At 52.0% G+C, this 18883-nt stretch overlaps 4 protein-coding genes across 7 annotated transcripts; 2 read left to right on the top strand and 2 right to left on the bottom strand.

Moving 5' to 3' along the window:
• Nucleotides 1–418: 418 nt before the first annotated feature.
• NAGA (alpha-N-acetylgalactosaminidase) lies at nt 419–4930 on the bottom strand. Of its 2 annotated transcripts, XM_064155124.1 has the most exons (9): nt 4677–4930; nt 3970–4144; nt 3645–3822; nt 3305–3399; nt 2583–2744; nt 1949–2146; nt 1590–1733; nt 1141–1346; nt 419–913 (listed from the first exon to the last, which is right to left on the bottom strand). In XM_064155124.1, the coding sequence occupies exons 1-8, from the start codon at nt 4844–4846 to the stop codon at nt 1164–1166; spliced, it is 1305 nt and encodes a 434-aa protein (XP_064011194.1). In that variant the 5' UTR covers nt 4847–4930; the 3' UTR covers nt 419–913; nt 1141–1163. The 2 variants fall into 2 exon arrangements, with proteins under 2 accessions (XP_064011194.1, XP_064011193.1); XM_064155123.1 differs by having other exon boundaries at nt 419–1346.
• A 155-nt stretch (nt 4931–5085) lies between these two features.
• On the top strand, nt 5086–11851 carry PHETA2 (PH domain containing endocytic trafficking adaptor 2). 3 transcript variants are annotated; one of them, XM_064155118.1, is made up of 5 exons: nt 5086–5524; nt 6436–6573; nt 7118–7561; nt 9302–9344; nt 10432–11851. In XM_064155118.1, exons 3-5 carry the CDS (start codon nt 7126–7128, stop codon nt 10457–10459), a joined length of 507 nt encoding a protein of 168 aa, XP_064011188.1. In that variant the 5' UTR covers nt 5086–5524; nt 6436–6573; nt 7118–7125; the 3' UTR covers nt 10460–11851. The 3 variants fall into 3 exon arrangements, 2 of the variants coding, with proteins under 2 accessions (XP_064011188.1, XP_064011187.1); XR_010304988.1 differs by having other exon boundaries at nt 7118–9344; XM_064155117.1 differs by having other exon boundaries at nt 7118–11851.
• Nucleotides 11852–12086: 235 nt separating this feature from the next.
• Nucleotides 12087–14405, top strand: SMDT1 (single-pass membrane protein with aspartate rich tail 1). The gene is made up of 3 exons (XM_064155120.1): nt 12087–12328; nt 12828–12968; nt 14118–14405. Exons 1-2 carry the CDS (start codon nt 12173–12175, stop codon nt 12963–12965), a joined length of 294 nt encoding a protein of 97 aa, XP_064011190.1. The 5' UTR covers nt 12087–12172; the 3' UTR covers nt 12966–12968; nt 14118–14405.
• Nucleotides 14406–15896: 1491 nt separating this feature from the next.
• On the bottom strand, nt 15897–18855 carry NDUFA6 (NADH:ubiquinone oxidoreductase subunit A6). Its single transcript, XM_064155119.1, has 3 exons — nt 18635–18855; nt 17966–18081; nt 15897–16522 (listed from the first exon to the last, which is right to left on the bottom strand). Exons 1-3 carry the CDS (start codon nt 18759–18761, stop codon nt 16391–16393), a joined length of 375 nt encoding a protein of 124 aa, XP_064011189.1. The 5' UTR covers nt 18762–18855; the 3' UTR covers nt 15897–16390.
• Nucleotides 18856–18883: the final 28 nt, after the last annotated feature.

The raw sequence follows: 18883 nt of genomic DNA, 5'->3' as shown, positions 1-18883 counted from the left end.
TCCCCAGATACCTGGATCTGGGATGCGTGCATGTCCATAGAGCAGGCACAACACTGCATTTACCAGAGGCCATGTCCCCAGCCTACTATTCACTTCCTAACACCTCTCCTGTGTACATTTACTGCCAGAAGGAAGGTTTGACTTTAAAAGGAACTCCTTGCTAGCCATTTTCTTTCCAGTGAGGGAAAAATAAGTGCCATTTTCCTTCAACATATACGTACCCGTGGACTGGAAAATCCATTTCTCCTTTTGCCAAAGAAAGCTGTTGACCTGCTGAACATGATGTAGTCTGCTGTAGGTCTGCTCTGCACCAGTCCAATCTGACTTGAAACCAGTTCTGCTTCTTAGCATAGTTGTTCATGTTTCTACATTAACCAAGGAGCTATAGCAACACCGAAAAAACATGAGGCAGAGAGCCTGTGGTCTGCTTCCCCTTTATTTCAGTTAATTTGTACCAATCTTCCCAAGGGTGAAGCCAGCTCCTGCATACAAACATGAAGTGCACTTGTCCTCTTGTTAGCACTGCAAGCACTATGTTCAGTATCTTGCTGCTGCACTCAGAGGAATCAGCCATTTGGTACTGCAGAAACCAGAGGGGAGCCCTTCAGCAGCTGAATAGAAAGGGAAAACTGCCTCTTATTTTTTTCCTACCTAAAATGTCATTTTCCAGTCCGGGCTGCAGTCTTAAGAGACCATTTTCATCAATGCTGCACCCCTCTGGGGCAATATGAACAGGCCCTGTCTTTCCTAAAACTCCTCCACAAGATGTGTGCTGTATGAAGGTGAAGTAGTTGAGTGGGTTAGTCTGTCCTGCCACTCCAGTTTATTAGTGCAGGCTCCTCATCTTGATGGAGCTGTGGATGTAGCTGTTCTTGAGTAGGAACCATTCCCTGAGAAACCTTGAGTATTCCTCCTGCTAGAGCAAGAACAGGGCATGGGACAATCACAAAGGGCTTTACAATCACCAAGTAAGTGTACTCTCTACCCCCTTAGGAGTTGGGTAACACAAATTCCTGTTGTAAACAGACCGAGTAGACATCAACAAGCCAGTACCAGAGGAAATGGTCACTTGCCAGTGCTGCTGGAACACCAGTGAAAGGCACTTGTGAAGAGCAGTGTGCCACAGGGTTTGGTGCTCACCCAGACACTGAGCCACGTCCCTCTCACAGGAGGACTGTGTGGAAATCCTTGCTTGCGGCCTGATGTCCAGCAACATGCCAGGGCCTCTCTGGATGTGCTGTGGGGTAGAGATACCACATCACCACCCCTGAGGGGTTAATAACGACCGTGAAATTGTCTCCTGTCTTTAAGCCACTGATGATCTTCCCACTGTACACATCTTGTACCTAGAAGAGAGAGAGAGTGGCGGCCAGGAGTTTCACAGACCTTTCATCTTGAGCTCCAACTGTGGTCACTGGCATGGCATGGTGGGACAAGGCACAGCAGTGGCCAAGAGCGGGTCAACCCTCTAAGCAGCTGCTCCTTAGTGCTCGAGGCAGGGAGTAGGAGCCCTTTGCCCCCTAAAAATGGAAAGGAGGGATCTGGGTGGCACAGGGCTGTCTCACCAGGCAGTGTTCAGTGATGCTTACCTCATACGTGGCATCCTCGGGGAACTGGAGCTTGGCCAGGCTGGTGGTGTAGAAGAAAGGCATGTCTGTCCTCCGGCTGAAGAAGACGAGGGCGCTGGCGGCCTGCGACAGTGGGCGCAGGAACACCTCAATGTGTGATTTCTCCTGGAGGTAGGGAGGGCTGGATGAGGCAGAGCTGCTGGGGCCAGAACTGCTCTGTAACGTCTGACTTTGCCGCGTGGCATTGCTGTGCCAGCAGGTCCCCAGCTCCCACAGCTTCCCTGGTCGTGTTTCTCTGCATCACTTCCCTCTCTGTCCTTATCATGATGCCCCATCCTGCTCCTGCTTGCCCTCCCAGATGCTTCCATCTCCCCCCTAACCTTGACAATCCTGCGCCCTTGGATTCCCAGAGGGTCCTGGTTGATCCGGATCATCAGGCGGTTCTGCAGGATCTCCTTGGCACCCGGGGAGATGGTGCGGAGATCGGTGGACATGAGAAGTGGGGCTGCCATCACTGTCCACAATGCCATCTGGGAGCGAGACTGCTCATAGCTGAGGCCAAAGTTTCCAATGATCAGCTGGAATGGTGAAGGTGGAAAGATGAGAGAAGCAGAAAAGAGTTAGAAACTTGTCACCCTTTGTGATGCTGGAGTCTACTGAGAGGAAGCACACGCACACTTTCACTTCCCCTTGAGCAGCCTACCACCACCAGGACATCTCATTCCTGCTGGGTGCTGAGCCCTCACCACCCACTGCTCAAATGCACTCATGAACAGCCTTTGTTTCACCACTCCTGCTGCGCAGGGAAGGACAAGGGCTCTTGGACAAGAGGACAGGTACGCTGCAGTGGTGAAAGTGTCATTGTAATCAGCAGATTCCCACAGTGTAGCCAAGGGCAACGCAAGCTTTGTCTCTCTGCAGCTACAGGTTGCCTGCTCCTGGCACTCTTCCTTTGACCTGCCTGTAGAAGGAGATCCCTTGTCCAGGTTCATTGCACCCACCACCCAGCCGCACCATGTCTGGGTCGTTCCAGTGGCCAGGTCCAGCTACTGGCTGCAGCACGTCCTGGTTTGCAAAGAACCAGTCCAGGATGGAAAGTACACTGTCCCAGGAGTCCTCAATGTCATCGTAGTTACGCCAGAGGTTGCAGATCTCTGCCAGGATGGTGTAGTTCACCTGGAAAGGAGCAGAGATTCAGACAAGGGAGAAAAAAAGAGGTCTGCAAGGTTGGGGAGAAGGGACAGCCAGACTTGTTGACAAAAAGTGTGTGAAAGGTGGAGCTGGAGAACATCATGTAATGAAGGATGAGAAAGTCCTATCTCAATGTGACTGAGCATGTCCCAGTGTAGTAGGATGTCTGACAAAACAATCACAGAGGCCATGGGGAAATATGGTCAGCTGCAAGAACAAAGGCAGCTTGGAACTGACTCAGAAGGTGCAAGAAAAATGAAATAAATGCAATTAATTCTCAAGACACATTAAAAGAAAGAACATCCTATTTCAAGCACTTAAATCAGACAGAGCCTGCCTCAGACACCCTGCTAAGTGGGGTGAGAGGGCATGCCCCAGAGCCTTCTTCCTTCAAACTTGCATCACCTAGCCATGCTGGGAACCTTAAGTGTCTCCACGTGCCTGGCAGGGAGGCCATGTCTGCTTTGGAGGCCTGCAGCTCCATACTACCAGGGGTAGATCAATAAGCAAGGTGGGAAACAGCCACCAGAGAGGACAACTCTCACCTTGGGCGGGAGGCCCCCCTGATATGCTGGCCAGCTGCACGAGTAGACAATGGGGCGGCCTGTAGCATTCAAGGCCTTCGCCATTTCTGGGTAGCCTTAGGGAGAGAAGATGACAACTGGTGAAGAGCACAGCAGGCAGCAGCCTGCGTCTCAGCCAGGGTGAACCCCAAGCCAGCCTGGTATTCTGTTTTCCCCAGCTCTAGGGCACCCAAATTCCTTTGTCTTTGCCCAACAACTGTACCAGGAGATGCGAGGGAGGAACTGGCTGGCCAAGCATTTCTGTGGACAGCCAAGCACCTATCCCAACCGAGGGCAAAACCACCAGTCAGGGAGCCTTTACCCTCTGCCTGCTCCTCTGCTGACGAGTAACACCCATCCAGTTTCAGCATGTCCACACCCCATTCAGCAAAGGTCTGGGCGTCCAGCTTCACACGGTCCAACGTGGTGCCTGGGTATCCCCCACAGGTGAGGGTGCCCAGGTCGCCATAAATGCCCAGCTTCAGGCCCCGGGCATGAACCTGTGAGGAGAAGACTGCTGCAAGGAGGGGACGAGAGGGAGTCCAGGGTGTCTCTCAGAGGGATTAAGCTCCTCCATCCCCTTCCAGCTCTCTTGCCATGGTGGCATGGGGACACAGAGATCCTAACTATCCCCAGCAGGCACTCACATAGTCAGCCAGAGCCTTAATCCCGCTGGGAAACCTCTCAGGGTCAGAAAGCAGCCGTCCCGACGCATCCCGATGCTTGGCAGACCAACAGTCGTCAATGTTGATGTACTGGTAGCCCAGCTCCCTCCAGCCATCCTCTGCCAGGCGGTCTGCCATCTCGAAGAAGAGCTTCTCGCTGCAGGTTGTGGGGATGTGGCACACACTGACTTCCATGCTCCTCCAGCTGAGGTAGCCAGTAGGACTTTGGGGGTAACTGGGTCTCTGGAGGGTCAGTCACCACAGAGCTGGCCTAGGCTACACGGGAAGGTCTCCAGGGCTCCCGTTTAAACCCTGCCCGCGTCACGTTCACGGATCTCACCGGGGGGAAGTGTTTCCCCAACATCCCACAAAGCCTGTCCACATCCTTTAATGCTGAGGAATCTCCAGCCCCACACCTGAGCCTCCAGCTCCCGTACACCGTTCCCCGAGATGCTGCTGCAGCACGGCTGGCCCCAGGGACACAGACCCGGCCTGACGTCCGACCCCAGCCGTTCATCTGCCCTTTCCTGCCCTGTCACCGCCCCGTCCGCCCTCTCGGGGCAGACTCTTGACACCAGCCTGGCCTTGCAGAGCAGGCTGCCTACGCTAACGGACATACCGGACAAGCCGTCCCTGGCAGGGACCCCCGAGAGGATGGGCCTACTCCCGCCGCTCCCTGCCCCACTGACCTGATGCAGTTGTGGGGGTCCTGCTGGCAGTTCACGTTGCAGCGGAACCTCTCCCAGGCCAGCCAGCCCATGGGGGGGGTGAGCGCCAGCCCGTTGTCCAGCGCCACGGAGGGCAGGGCCAGGGTCAAGGCCAAGGCGAAGGCCAACTCGCTTAGCATCACCGAGCCCATCGCTATTACCGCCGGAATACAGAAGGCCTCTTCCCGGGTCCGGCCCAGCCCTGCTCACATGATTCAGCCCGCATGACCTGACCGCCCGCCTGCCTCCCTGCTCGCCTCCCTGCCTCCTCCCTCCACCCAAGCCGGCGCGGCACCGCGTGGTGTTATGCCCAGCCCGGCTGCGCCTCGCAGCCGCCGCTCTTCGCCGGTACCGCAGCCCTTTGCTGCTGCACCCTGCGGCCGTGCTACCCCTTTGGTAACGCCTTCCTGCGCTGTTGGACACTATCAGTGCTGCACCACACTGCTGCCGCACCCCATCGCTGGCACTCCATCAGCACTGCGCCCGGTCGCTAATGCACCCCACGGCTGTCGCACCCCACCGACACTGGCGCCCCGCTGCTGCCGCACCGCACAGCGGCCCCCCTCCGCTACAGTTACGCTAGAAGGAGGAGAACAGGGACTTTATGTCTCCGAGGGGGGTGTCGGGCGGAGTGACGAGGACTCCAAAACAGCAGGTCGGAGCACGCTCCGCAGCTCCACGCCGCCGGCGGGGCGGTGCTGCCGGCGGGGCGGGACGGCCCCGGCGGCCGCGGGACCACTCCCCCGCTCAGCTCCGGACGGCCTCCAGCCTCTTCTCGCCTCCCACCTCCCCGCCGCGCCTGGTGCACCGCTGACCAGGAAAGGCCTGAGGTGAGCCGAGCCAGAGTCCTGCGTCCCGCCGCCGGGGCGAGGCGCTGGGCAAGGGCTAGGGGGGCGGTGGGGGTCGGGTGTGAGCGGGCAGCGGGAGTGAGCCGGGACCGCAGGAGTCCGCGGGCACACGGCAGACAGACGGAAGGACACGCACGGAGGCACACACAAAGACACACAGCTCTCCTCACGCACACAAAGACACGGCCTCCACACTGCCCTCCACGCGGGACCCCCAGAGTCCCCTCAGGCCAGGGCTGGCCCCGGCCCGAATGTGCTGGGCTGGAGGTTCTTCAGGGAGCCGCGCCAAGGGCAGAGCACGCCCCAGGGCCGTAGCGATTCCTCAGACTGACGACATCGTCTGCTTTCCAAGTAGAGTCCGTGCCCCCTTGTCTTCAGCCCAGCTCCACAAAGCCCCGATGGTGGAGGAGGGCCCCAGGAGGCATACTGGAGATGGTTGAGCAGTGGGGAACTTCCCCCGCCCGGCCCTAGCCAGAGGGTGGTGGCTGTGGTTTGTTTTCTGCATATTCCTTCTCTGCAGAGCATCAGCGGTTGGACATCCATTTGCAGCTGTGGCATGACAAAGGCTGCGCTCGCCCTGCCCTTAGGTGGGACCTGCTGCTGTGCGGAGTCGCCTGCCGCAGGGTCTCCACGGGCGGTGCAGCAGTGGGCTTCGACAAACCCTCTGGGTTTTAGTAAAGCCAAAACAATCCTACAGGAGCCAAAAACCAAACCCGCAGAAGTGCTGGCCTGATCTGGGCTGGGGCTCAGGCTTTGAGGCCAATCCAGGTGCCCCCAGTTTTGCCAGCTTGGTTTCTAGAGCCACCCGCCTGCGTGCCCACCCCTGTCCGCTCCTGTGAGCCGAGGGCCCTGGCTTTCTAGGCTGGGAGTGACCCAGCTCTTTGCTTTTTCAGTCTCAGGTTGTTCTGGTTTGTGACCTCCCTCTTCAACCCGGGATGGGACTTGGCATAGCGAAGCTTTGGAGGTCCTCAGCAAGGCAGCAGATTGCCCAAGGAAGACAGCAAGGACTTGTGGTGTGACCCGCACAGCCGGTATGGCACCTCACCCCCTGCTGCTGGTGAACCTGCTGGGTTGGGGTACTGCTGCCAGAAGAGCTGGTGGGGACAGGTGGTACCGTGTGGAGACGAGGAGTGGGGAGAGAGTGTTGAAACAGAGGTCCCAGAGCCCTTGGGTCTGAAAATGCACTCCTTATTCTGCCCTATAATAGAGAAGGGAGTAAAATGAATGCCTCACAGGCACAGATGCAGATTTCTTTAATGTGCCCCATAAAAAGCAGCCAAGTAGGTCACCTGTGGAACAAGAAAAGAAGCAGCAGTGGCGGTGTCCCCAGAGAAGGCAGATGTGTCTGTGGTGGAGCTCTAGTGAGGGCCTCCTTTCTGCAGCAGTGAGGAGGCAGATCATCATTTGCAGGGGTACTCTCTGGGTTAGACACTGTCCTGTGGTATTGGCTGCTGGCACTGGGGCTTCTTTTTCCCCCATCACTGGCTCTGGGCAGGATCAGACTTCTCCTGGTGGGGTGGGTGAGATGTTCCTCACTCCAAGCCAAGTTCTTACCCTCTCTTCCTCTGCTCCTAGGCAAGGCGATGAAGCTGAACGAGCGGAGCGTGGCCCACTATGCCACCTGCGACTCACCCGCTGACCATGCCGGCTTCCTTCGCAAGCGAGTGGAGCGGCACCACCACCATGCCCACCACCACACCACCTCCTACCAGCGCTGCTGGTTTGTCCTCAAGGGCAATCTCCTCTTCTACTTTGAGGAGCGTGAGAGCCGAGAGCCTGTGGGGCTGGTGGTGCTGGAGGGCTGCACCGTGGAGCTGTGTGAGGCTGCTGAGGAGTTCGCCTTTGCCATCCGCTTTGATGATGCTGGTGCCAGGGCTTATGTGCTGGTGGCTGATGGGCAGGCTGCCATGGAGGCTTGGGTGAAGGCACTGTCAAGGGCCAGCTTCGACTACATGCGGCTGGTGGTGAGGGAGCTTGAGAAGCAGCTGAAGGAGGCCTGCAAGAGCTTGGCCGCTTGCCGTAAGTCTCCACAGAGGTCCTCCTCCTCTGGCAGGAAGAGGCATCTCACCAACCCTGCCTTGCTGCCTCTCCAGGAGAAACCCATAATCCTGGAGAATGGTTACTCCATGTGGAGTAGTAGTGGTGGTGGTGGCACCCCTGGGGGGGCTGCCTGCCCTGACCGTGATGGGGGATATGTGAAGCCCCCACCCCTCCCTCCACGCCGGCGCTCGGCCGCTGGCAGCACCACAGGGTCTCCAACGCCTGGCTTCTCACCAGCCATGCCAGAGAGCCCAGTATCACCTGAGACAGCCTGCTTCTCCAAGCTGCACAGCTGGTATGGGCAAGAGATCACGGTGCTGAGACGAGAGTGGCAGGAGAGGCAGAAGAGAGGACACCCATGACAGGGTGTGGGGCATGAGCCGCTGGCCAGCCAATGCCCATGTGGAAGAGTGAAGCACAGGGGCAAAGGATGTCGCTTGCCTCCTGCCCTGGTCAGTGGCTGAGTCTGTGGTACAGGTGCACATCATAGGGCAGTTCTTGCTCTGGGTACATCAGTGCCCACCTGTCCTTCACCACTCTTTCTTAGTTTTGCTTCTCAGTGGGGGAGTTTGCACAGCTCAGCATTTATTATTGGCTGTAGTCATGCACCCAAGCCCTTCTGCTTTTGCTTTTTCGCCATAGATACAGCTGGGCTCTTAAAAATACCTCCAACAGGCCACTGGCCCTTGGCAGGTGCCTCCAGCCTTGTACCTCTCTCACCACAGGACACATGTGAGCCACCCTGGCTGTGGCTGGCCCAGCAGCCAGGGTAACAACAACAGGACTCTTGTGCTGGTTTTGCTTATTTTTTTTTTTTACTTTCATCTGCACGTACCCTTCTCCTTGGTAAACCCTTCAGGACGTGGGTTTCACAGGCTTGCATCCGTTTGGGCACCTGAGCTCAGCCGTGAGGCTGAAATGGAGACACTTAAGCCTCGTGTGAAGTAACGGCAAGGACCAGGAGCTCCCCAGAGTTGATCTGGACTATACTGAGTGGTAGCCAAGCCTGTTAATATCTCTAGCTCAAGCCTTCAGTCTTCCAAAACAGGGATGCTAAAGCCTCTTTGCCAGGCCGGGGTGAATTTCTCAGCTCCTGCAAACTGCCATATAGGGCTTGGCTGTCTCACTGGGCAGTGTGCCCAAGACAGCATCCAGAGCTGCATGCTCACAGGGCCTTTTTTGCTGTTGTGGCCCTGCCCAGCTCCTGACAGGGATGTGCTGTTGAAGAGGGGCTGTGGAGGAGTGGGGAGGACAAGAGGGCTGGTCCCAGGAGAAATGAAGATGTAGGAGTGAGTTGCAGGCAGCATGGACTGCCTGTCAGCAGTGTCTGGGCTTGCATCTGGCATCAAAGCCATATCATTGCCCTCTACCAAAGCCAGTGTCTGATCTGCTGGCATTTCTCTCCAATTTAGTGTCAGCATCTTTCCGGCTGATCTCCATTAGCAGGTCCCCTCCCCACAGCAGGCAGGGAGGCCTGTGGGGAGGCATGCCTGTTGCCTTGCTACAGAAACAGACTTGTCCTTCATTAGGTCAAAAGCCTGGGCCACTAGGCAGATGGTACACTTGTGGGTGCCGGAACATCTTGGCAATGGGATTTATAAACTTCTCCCTTACCATCTTGGCAAGGGCTGTTTTTCAGAGCTGAAAAAATATGTGGAACAGTCCTGTGCTTCCTATCTAACAGTGTTAAACCTGGTTTTATTGCTCTGTTTTATTAAGGAGCCTTGCCAGGAGAACAAGAGGCCATTTCAGGTCATGACTGGTAGGAACCTTTTTGCCTTTCTGGAGTTAAATGCATTCAGCTTAATATTTTGCAATAGCTAGTAGAGATTGCCAATGCAGAAATCAAATTACTTCCATTAACTCTTTGTGCCTTTGAAAATGTATCTCTGGTAGTTTGGGATGATGAGCATCCAGCCTCCTGCCTAATTAAGCTTCAGTGGTATATTAGTATTAGAGAAGTCTTGAATCACGTCTTACAAACACGACTTTGGGCAGTGGGGGTGTTGCTTTCACATGCAAGTGGTACAATCTAGTCCTCTCCAGTTTGTGCCTGCAGTCCTTCACAATAAGGACCTTTGAGTTTGGGAGGATTATGTTTCTTCTGCTTTTTAAATTAAAACAGGTCAGAAAAAAAACAGGAGCAGGTGGCCATGAGCCAGTGCCCAGACTCCTTCAGCAGCACAGCTGGCTGGACATGTGGGCCAGCTCTGCCTTACTAACTTCCACTTGAGAATTTCAGTGCTGCAGCATTCCCAGCTGGGAACCTGTCCTTTTCCCCCTGCTGAGGCAGCAGGAGAGGGTGACACTACTTGGTGCTTCTTTGCTCTGCGTGAGTATTTTGTGGCCAGGGTCAGATTTGACAAGCATTTTTTTCTGTGATTTGGGTTGCTGTGTTTTGGGGTTTTTTTATGTAATAGAGAGGAATATTCTTGACATCTCAGACTTGCATGAGGCAGTTTGAGGGTAAAGATTTAACTTCCAATATAAATCAAAATGTAGTGGCAGTTCCTCCGTGAGACCCAAGAATTGGAGTGACTTGAAAGGGAAAATAAATTAGCAAAGCCAGTTGTGTCAGAAGTGGAACTGAAACAGCATTATTCATTTAAGGGCAGTTTTCACTTTTAAGAAGCTTAGTTTGTTTTAATAAGCCAGGATTGTGCTAGTAACACTACTAAAGAGCTTATATTTAATGCTTTAATCTGTCCCATTCAAATGACACAATTTCCATGCTACCTGCTTTTGCATTAGCACATAACCCAGCTAAATCCTAAATCCTGCAGATGAGGAGCTGTGCTCTGTTTTCTGTCTTGATCGCATTTGGAGTAATTTTGTGTTTTATTCTGCAGCATGGAGGAGAAAATGGCTGAATCCTGAACAGTATTTGTGCTTGACTCAGCTGTCCAGGCCTTGGTTCTTTGCTAGGTCTCCAAAACGCTGCATGACTTTGGATGCGATTGCTCAGAGCTTCCTCATTATTGTGCTCACATAGCAAGAATGGTCCTTTTTTTGAGCAAAGAGAGGCAAAACTGGAACCATGGCCAAATTTGTGTGGGAGTGCAGGTTTTTTAATGACCGCCACTGCTTGCTTCATTCATTAGACAGGAAGCACCTCTGTGTTCCAACACCTCCTTTGAGGTGGAGGCCATCAAACCAGCTCAGATGATGATCAGTTGTGTTGGCAGCACCTTTGAAGCAGCCCGTGGGCAGAAGGTTGGGATTTCATCTTCCTGAGGTTGCACCAGCAGCCGGCTAATGGGGCATCCTGTCTGTCTTCTCTGCAGGCAGAGAGAATTACAGGAACAGCAGAAAGTTCTCACTGCACATTGTCCCTGACAGCAAAATAACACTAATTGCCACACACTGCTTTTCTCCAGTCGTTCAGGTTTGGACTGTTTCCTTTGCTTTCCCTTATTTTTTTAAAAATAGAAAATGTCTGGGCAGCACAAAACAGGTTCCCCAGCCAAGGGGGGACTGAACGCTAAAGCTGAACGGCTAATTTAGTACTCAAGTGGCTAATTTAGTACTGAAGCCAAATCCTTTTCTAAGAGTTTTCTTTAGCACAATAATGCAAAGTCGTGAGTGAAAAATGCTTGAAATTGAAGACTGAAAGAAAGGAGGTTCTGATGTGCCTTTGTAAGCTGTGCCAAGAAGGGCTCCCAGTCCTGTTAAAGCAGTTGATGAAGTTCAGTTTTTCTGAGGCTACGGCTTCAGATTCATGCTTATAATATGTTGTTTTATTTCTGCACGTTTACCTCTTTATAAAACAACTGTAGTGATGTTTTCTGATGAATTCAGGTCCTAGTGATGAGAGTAACCTGAAGGGTTTAGCCCTTGTCTCATCTAGTCCTTGGGTGGATATTCACGACCATGATCAGATGTATTCTGTTACGACAGGTCCAGCATTACTAGTTTAGGGGCAGGTAACCCCCGAATCTTACCCCTCTCTACGGTCTTTACAGAGAAACTTAAAATAACCCCGGCTGAGGTACAGGGGCAACACGTGGAGCTCCCGTGCCGGGGGCATCTTGCGGAGCAGCACCGAATGTGCTTTTCCAGCCGCACAATGACAGGGCAACACCGCGAGCAGCCTGCGGGAACGCTCCTGCTCCTCCAAGTGCTTCTATTTTAGGCAGACGTGTTCTTTCTTAGACAGGCGGGTTTGCGTGTGCCGCGGTTTTACATACGGAACTTGTATGATGCATTTGAAGGCATCGTTAGCGCCTTTATTGTATGCCGTGACACCGAATAAAACCGTGGCGATTTGTAGCCCGTGTGCTGCCCGCGGAGCTGCGAAGCCCTGACACATGCGGGACTGTCCGCGGACGTGGCCATTCTCGCCCTGCCCGGCTATAGGGCCACCCCTCCCCGTTTTCCTCTGCCGAGCCTTAACTTGCTCTCGGCGGGAGGTAACCCAAGCCCACCCGGTTCCCCGCTCCCCTCGGCCGGAGCGCGGCGGGGCGCGGCCCGGACCCGCCCCAGTCATGAGCAATGGCCCCTCAGGGCTCGCGAGAGCCAGAGGCTCCGCCTCCCCGGTGACGTCTCGGTCCGGCCGCTACGGGAATCCGGAGAGGAGTAAGAGGAGGGAAGATGGCAGCGGCAGGCGGGCGGCTGCTGGCGGCGGCTGCGGCTTATTCAGGGCGGGCGGCTTGGGGTGGGCCGCGCCGCTCCCCGGCCGTGCCTTTTCTGCCCTCCCGGAGCGCTACCGTCACCCGCAGCGGTGCCATTTTGCCCAAGCCGGTTAAGGTGAGTAAGGGGCGAGCGGTGGGGAGCAGTAGCCAATTGCGGCGTAACGGACAGCAGCTGTGGCCAATCAGTGGGGGTGCATCTGCTGAGGGCGGGGCTGTAGGAGTGAGTGACAGCTAAGGAGCCGAGGGGCCGCGGGGAGGAAGGAGCGGCCCTGAGGGGTCGGTTGCGGGCAGTGCGTTGTTACCTGCCGAGCCGGTGGCCCCGGGATTGAGCTGTGCGCCGTAAGGAGGAGATAAACACCGGCTGCACACAGCCGTTTCTCACCGGCAACCGCTTTCCGTTCTAAAGCCACCAGTGAGCCCTGTCCCGAGCTCCCCGCGGCCCTGCTCTCTGGGTGCTGAGATGGCAGTGATGGGGGCGGTTGGCTCTGAAGACAGCTCACTCTGCTTCTCGTTGCTCCCGGGCTTCCTGCGCCCCTGCGGAGACGGGGATGCGTAGGTTCAGATAAAGTTCAACCTGCTGGCAAAGATCAGTCTTTCCCATCGACGCCTTGCAGACACCCTTTGGCCTCCTCAGAGTGTTCAGCGTGGTGATCCCCTTCCTGTACGTCGGGACTCAGATCAGCAAGAACTTCGCAGCCCTACTTGAAGAACATGATATCTTTGTCCCAGAGGATGACGACGACGATGATTAAAGGGTATGTCATGAACATCATCCGCAGTCTATTTATTTGACCTTCAGATTGGGAAATAGAGGCAGCAACACCTTTAAAGATGCAGTTAAACACAGGGAAGATGCAGCATTGTCTCTGTCTGCAAACCTTTCTGCTTTTCTACCGTACAAGGTATCTGGACGTGACATCTCCACAACATACATTTGATAGAGATTGAAATAAACCGATGGAAATTTAGATCTTGTGATTTCAGTCAAAAATAGACTGTGATCAGTGAGGGTCTGTACTGACATTATTTAGTCTGCTCTCTACATCTACTTGAAAGGAGGTTCCAGTGGTAGGACATGAGGAAACAGCTTAAAGTTGTGTCAGAGGACATTTAATTTGGCTATTAGAAAAAAAGATCTTCACTGAAAGGGTTGTCAGGCATTGAAAGGCTGCCCCAGGAAGTGGTGGAGCCACCACCCTCAAAGGCGTTTGAAAGATGTGGCAGATGTAGTGCTTAGGGGCATGGTTCAGTGGTGGTCTTGGTATTGGTACCTAAGTATTAGGTTAAGGGTTGGACTTGATCTTAAAGGTCTTTTCCAACCTAAACAATTCTGTGATTCTTTTCAACACACTTCCGTGTTTAACAGGCTACTGCTCACAGGATGACTATTTTAAAAGAGAATCACTTGCCATATAAAACTCTTGTAACAGAGGTGAACAATTGAAGAGAATTCCTGAACTCACCAGAACAAAGTATCCAGTGTCATTATAATACAGATCTCTGGAGTAGTTGGAGCATTCACACTCATTGGATAAAGGAAAAGCAGAAATCATTCACTTCTATCTGCAGTACACTGCGTTGCTTTGCACCATTCTTGTTTGGCTTGCTGTTGTGCAAAGATTTTGAGTTTGTGTGTATTTGCTTCTTTACAGAACAAAGAAGCTGTTTCAAAGAAGTTGTTGTAAATAGTGTTGCTTTATAACCAGTTTGGTGGATATATTCCTTTTGATAAAGGGATTTTCCAGCATGCACAGTGCAACTAAACCCAAGAAACGTAAGAGGCTGTAGAGACTGCAGTGGCCTATTGGAACCTCCTCTTAATGTATACCCCCACTGTGTGTGGTTTTGGTGGAGAGAGTGTGAGCTGGAGCTGTGTATCTGAAAAGTTGTTATTCTATTTGCAGAACTGTAACAGAAGAACAAGAGGGAGAAAACCATTGACAAATGGTTCCAAGATCTGTCACCTCTGTTCTGTCCTTCCTGAATGCGACCGGGGGCTCTGTATCCCCTTTGCCAGTGAGTGTCCTGCGCATGTCTGCATGGCAGAAATCAGTAGATCAAGGCTGAAGGAAGTGCTTGACAGGCCCTGCATCCTTGCACACACACGTGTTCACCTCATCAAAGACTGCTTGGGATTCCTTTTATTGGCCAGATGGGAAACACTTGATTAAAGATGAAGCGATTGAGATGGATGACCTTGGTCTTCTATTGTCATAGATTATGTGCCTGTGTCTGAGCAATTCTGTCTTAACCTTTCTCCTCCATATGCCTGTTCCAGTAAGGAGGTTTTCTTCGTATTTATTTCCTCTTATGAGGCCATCCTGCAATTCAGGACTAATCTACAGCACACGACAGGAATCCTAGAGGAAGCAGGAGCCCCACAGCACAGCCTCATTAAAAGAACGGGGTGCATACTGCCACTGCAATTTACAACCTATCAAGTGCTGTCTGATGGAGACTCTGTCATTAATTCCACCTCTCTGAGGATTAAATCCAAAGTAGTATCATCACAGAGTTAAAAGTTTTGAGTAGCTCTGGTGAAAGGTCAAGATCTTGAGTGGCAAACTAACTTGCTGATGCTTTTTATAGCATTTCATCTCTGAACACTCTGGCTCCAAGTACCCAGTATTTCCTGGGTAGTCCAGTACTTCCTCTTAGTTGAGCCCAAATATAGTCTCTTAACTGTGTGAACTTCAGCTCTTCATAGAAGTGTTTACTATAGCATTTTCATTTTTGCATAATGGACTTCAGAGGTTTGTTTTTACTGCTAGGGCTTGCATGGACTATCTTATAATCAGACTAGATGTTTTCTCAAATGCCTTGCAAGGTTAGTTAACTTTATTTTTGTAAACCAGTAGTGCCCCTGTGTCTCTGTCATAGTTCCTGGTCACTGGTTCTGGCCTCTTTACAGGCCACTTTGCCTTCAGTACATGTAAGTGTGAAAATGTTGTGTTTTTTTAATGCAGGCTATGTAGTTCAAACAGCCACATTTGCTCCCTTACTATTTGGCACTGCTTTTGATACTTGCTGTGTTAACTCTCCATCGTAGCTAGCAAGAGAAAAGGGAGCCTGTAACCTGAGTAACCCCAAGTGCTGTAGCTGAGCACAGCTGACAGGTTCTCAAGTCATTTGCTATCTTGAGTTGCCCCCTCCTTCTCCAAAGCTGCCTGAGAAGTGGTTGTTTCAATTCATCTGCTCTTGGGAGCCAAACATGTCCCTGCTCCCATTTTCTACAACAGCTTCCTTACCATGGCTTTAATTCACCATCTCTCCTGGCCCTGTCCTTAAAAACACCCCACTCCTGAAGCTCCTAATGGATGCAGATGGACAGATTCCTGAGGAGTACTGCTTTACAGTCTTTGTATGGGGAAGAAAAGTCCTACATTTAGGCAAGGGTGAACAAAAAAGTTTGCAAGTGCTATGAAGATTCAGTGCTGATCACACATGGGAGAGCACTAAATTGCCTGCTGAAAACTCATTCTGGCTGGTGAAAGAACAAAATTTCCTTACACTTCTCAAAAGGGACCTCATAATTCCTGATTCATTTAAGGAGCTGATGGTAGGACACCATGTTCTGTTAAGTATTGGAAGCTCTTGCAGAACCTCCCTGTTCAGACAACTGCACAAACCCCTATTTTTCCAGCTAATTTCATTTTACAGCAGGAAAATTCACTCTGCTGGTCTTTTTATTGTACAAAGGGCTTTATTTGCCTATTAGATTTTAGGCCATTCCTCACAAGGAAGTAAACAGTGTCCAAATGAAAATCACCAGGTCAACAAAGTCTCAGCATAAAACTGCAAAACACTGCAAGAATACAGATAGGCCTCAAGTACAAGAATATCTGTACAACTAAACTCTTTTTTTCTGAAGGCCTGGTCTTTGTTCCTCAGAGCCAACACCTGCACACAGGGCTTCAGGCTACGCTGAAAGCCCCACAGCTAGGTTGTGCTGTGGTTATTCAGCAGATGCTCCTGGGCGAGTGATGGCACAAACTCCATCCACTGAAAGCACACATTGGCAAAGCTGGGAAATCACAGCTCTTTGTACAGATCACAATGGCTTGCACATGCTCTGGATTCACAGTAATCAGGCTCCTAATATGCTTTCTGTTTTCTTTTTTCCTGCTGTATAGAGCTTTATTTGTGATACAGAGGAGGCAGACACAGAGTCAATCTCTCAGGGGTCGTGGCCTGCATAGAATTTGGACAGAAAGTCATTAGGTCTTGGGGTTTCCGTCTCATGGAAATACCTCATGACGTGAGTCCTCTGCTTCCACACATTTATGGTTTCTTGAAGTTCCATTTTCCCCTGCACACAGACAAAAGAATTTTAGACTGGTTCCAAGTTACACTCCAAGTCTAAGTATACAGCACTACAAAAGGTATTTGAATGAACTTAGAAATGCCCTTAAGACAGCTGCATCAAATATTCTCTACTCCTAAAGGCTGTTTCAATCACCTATACTGTGACACAAATATATATACACTGTTCCTGCCTTATGACTTTATTGCTTCATGTCCTGTATTAAGTCATTTGTCTCTACAACAGTTTCTCAGCCCTGTGAAAATAGGCAAGGCACCCTTCTTCTTTCTTGCACCCTGCTTTGTTTCTCTTGTGACCAGCACCCACATAATATGCCTAACATCTATTTATTTATTTATTTACTAGCAGCAAGCTACCTGTTAAACCAAGTAAAACTGAGTGCTTTGCAGCAATAGCACTACCATGGAGATATTAAACACAGACTTCCTCATGACTCCAGTCTATCAGTTATTGTTCTGGTTTCAGAGGACGGCAGCATGGGGCAAAATGAGACTTCCTGAGATTGTCACCTAGGACACGTTGCCTAGGAATTCTCTTTCCAAATGTTTTTCATCGTGTAAAGACAGAGTCACTCTTTTCTTGAAAGGCATGAAATGTAACAGGTGAACAGGGCACTCCTTGCTTGGAAACTTTCTAACGCAGGAGAATTGCAAAGGTTTGTTACTGTTGCTCAGAGCCATTCTGCAGCCTTGCCCTACTCTAGGTATGCTGATTATTGCTTTCAGACAGGTCTCAGGGCTGAGACAGAACGAGATGTATTGCAAAGGTGAGGTTTCACCACCCAAAGCCAGCTTCCCACCAAATTCTGCAACTTTAGTTTTCTTCACCAATTCTGAAACTTAATCTGAGGAAGGACTGTAGGGAGTAGAAAGTGCATTTTTAACGGTAAATTACCTAGCTGCATGTTTTTGCCCTTTCTTTGACCCTGTTTTCTTAAAAAGCCTCACAACAAACTTATTTCAACTATCATTTTGTTTGCCATACACTTCATCTTTTAAACATCTGCAAACCAGAACAGCCAGTACAGTCAGTGACAGAAATCCACATTCTAACAACTCTAACTTACATGAGTCAAGACCCTGCTCCTCTGTGTGCCAGCCTTATCAACACATTTCTTGACAGAAGTAAACCAGTCTGGGTTGCAAGAGACAGCTCCACAGCACAAGCTGAAACTAATCCATCCCTCTCCTTCACCTCACCATCAATTATCCACTCACACATTCTCTACAGCTTCAGCTTTACTGGAAGAATGGTGGGGCACTTAAACAGGCTACCCAGGGAGACAGTGATGGTGTTAGCATCCTTGGAGGTCTTTGAGGGCAGGGTGTAGTGGTCATGGAGATACCGGGTAGAAGTTTGCACATGATAATCTTAGAGGTCTTTTCCAACCTTAATGATTCAACAAATCCACCAATAACTTGTTTGTACCTTAATAACCAGCATGTCTATCACCCGTGGATCCGTAATGTGGGCGTTCTTCATGAACATCTCCCGCACCTTGTTACGCCCCTGTTTCACTGTGATGTCCAGCTGGTACAGATGTACTACAAAAAAAGCCAGAACACAGATTTCATCTACACTGCTTCTCATTTTTTCCACTGACAACGTGCAGTTCAACCCCACAGCACACTACGCGGTCATTTGCCCTCGCAGTGTCTATCAGCTTCACTAACAAAGCAAATAACCAATGCAGCCAGGGGACCACTCCCAGCGCAGCTTTAAGGAAGCAGGCAACCATGCCACACACACTCATTCTGGAAAATTAAACGTAGATTTCTCTTTTGCTTAGCCGGAACGGAGAAAGGGCAAGCAAAGCATGAGCAGAGGCCAGCGAGCCTGTGTTGCACTGGGGAGCGTCCGAGAGGCCGCAGTCTCGCCGCCGCTGCAAGGCCTTGAACACCTGCGTTCGCCTGCCTTAAAGGCAGAAGGCCACGGCGGGGAAAGGCCGCGAAGAAAGCCGAGACAAGACCCGTTGCTCCCCGAAGCAAGCGGCACCCCGGGACAAGCCCTCCCCGCTCCAGCGGCCGCGGGGTGGCCGCCACGACCTTGAGCCTGGCTGCCCCTGCGCATGCGCGCGGCCGGCCCCGCGCCCCTCACCCGTGTTGGGCACCTCGCGGTACCAGGCTCGGTACAGCTCTCTCACTCGCCGCTTCGCCTCGCCCAGGTCCCGGCTGAAGATCGGCTTCACGGCGGCTGTCACCGCTCCTTTGCCTGCTACCGCCATCTTCTCACAGCCACCGCCTCCGCGGCAAGCCCTCCCCTCCGCTCCGCGCCTCGCGTCCCGCCCCACCGCCAGCGGGGGTGACGGGCACGGGCACGGCACCACTCTATTGGCCGGGAGTGCTG

The sequence above is a fragment of the Pogoniulus pusillus genome, chromosome 15, assembly GCF_015220805.1.
Source record: "Pogoniulus pusillus isolate bPogPus1 chromosome 15, bPogPus1.pri, whole genome shotgun sequence".
Classification (NCBI taxonomy): Eukaryota; Metazoa; Chordata; class Aves; order Piciformes; family Lybiidae; genus Pogoniulus; species Pogoniulus pusillus.
The sequence above is the reverse complement of the archived record's forward strand: the minus strand, read 5'-3'. Positions and strand labels throughout refer to the sequence as shown.

Excerpts from the sequence above, each read along its gene's own strand:
- NAGA (XM_064155123.1), bottom strand. The coding sequence starts at position 4,846 with ATGGGCTCGGTGATGCTAAGCGAGTTGGCCTTCGCCTTGGCCTTGACC. Across the intron at positions 1,734-1,948 it reads AAGGGCGCAGGATTGTCAAG|GAGAAATCACACATTGAGGT; the intron begins GTTAGGGGGGAG and ends CCCTACCTCCAG. Across the intron at positions 1,347-1,589 it reads CCGAGGATGCCACGTATGAG|GTACAAGATGTGTACAGTGG; the intron begins GTAAGCATCACT and ends TCTCTCTTCTAG.
- PHETA2 (XM_064155117.1), top strand. The coding sequence starts at position 7,126 with ATGAAGCTGAACGAGCGGAGCGTGGCCCACTATGCCACCTGCGACTCA.
- SMDT1 (XM_064155120.1), top strand. The coding sequence starts at position 12,173 with ATGGCAGCGGCAGGCGGGCGGCTGCTGGCGGCGGCTGCGGCTTATTCA. Across the intron at positions 12,329-12,827 it reads TTTTGCCCAAGCCGGTTAAG|ACACCCTTTGGCCTCCTCAG; the intron begins GTGAGTAAGGGG and ends GACGCCTTGCAG.
- NDUFA6 (XM_064155119.1), bottom strand. The coding sequence starts at position 18,761 with ATGGCGGTAGCAGGCAAAGGAGCGGTGACAGCCGCCGTGAAGCCGATC. Across the intron at positions 18,082-18,634 it reads CCGCGAGGTGCCCAACACGG|TACATCTGTACCAGCTGGAC; the intron begins GTGAGGGGCGCG and ends CTTTTTTTGTAG. Across the intron at positions 16,523-17,965 it reads TAGACATGCTGGTTATTAAG|GGGAAAATGGAACTTCAAGA; the intron begins GTACAAACAAGT and ends GTCTGTGTGCAG.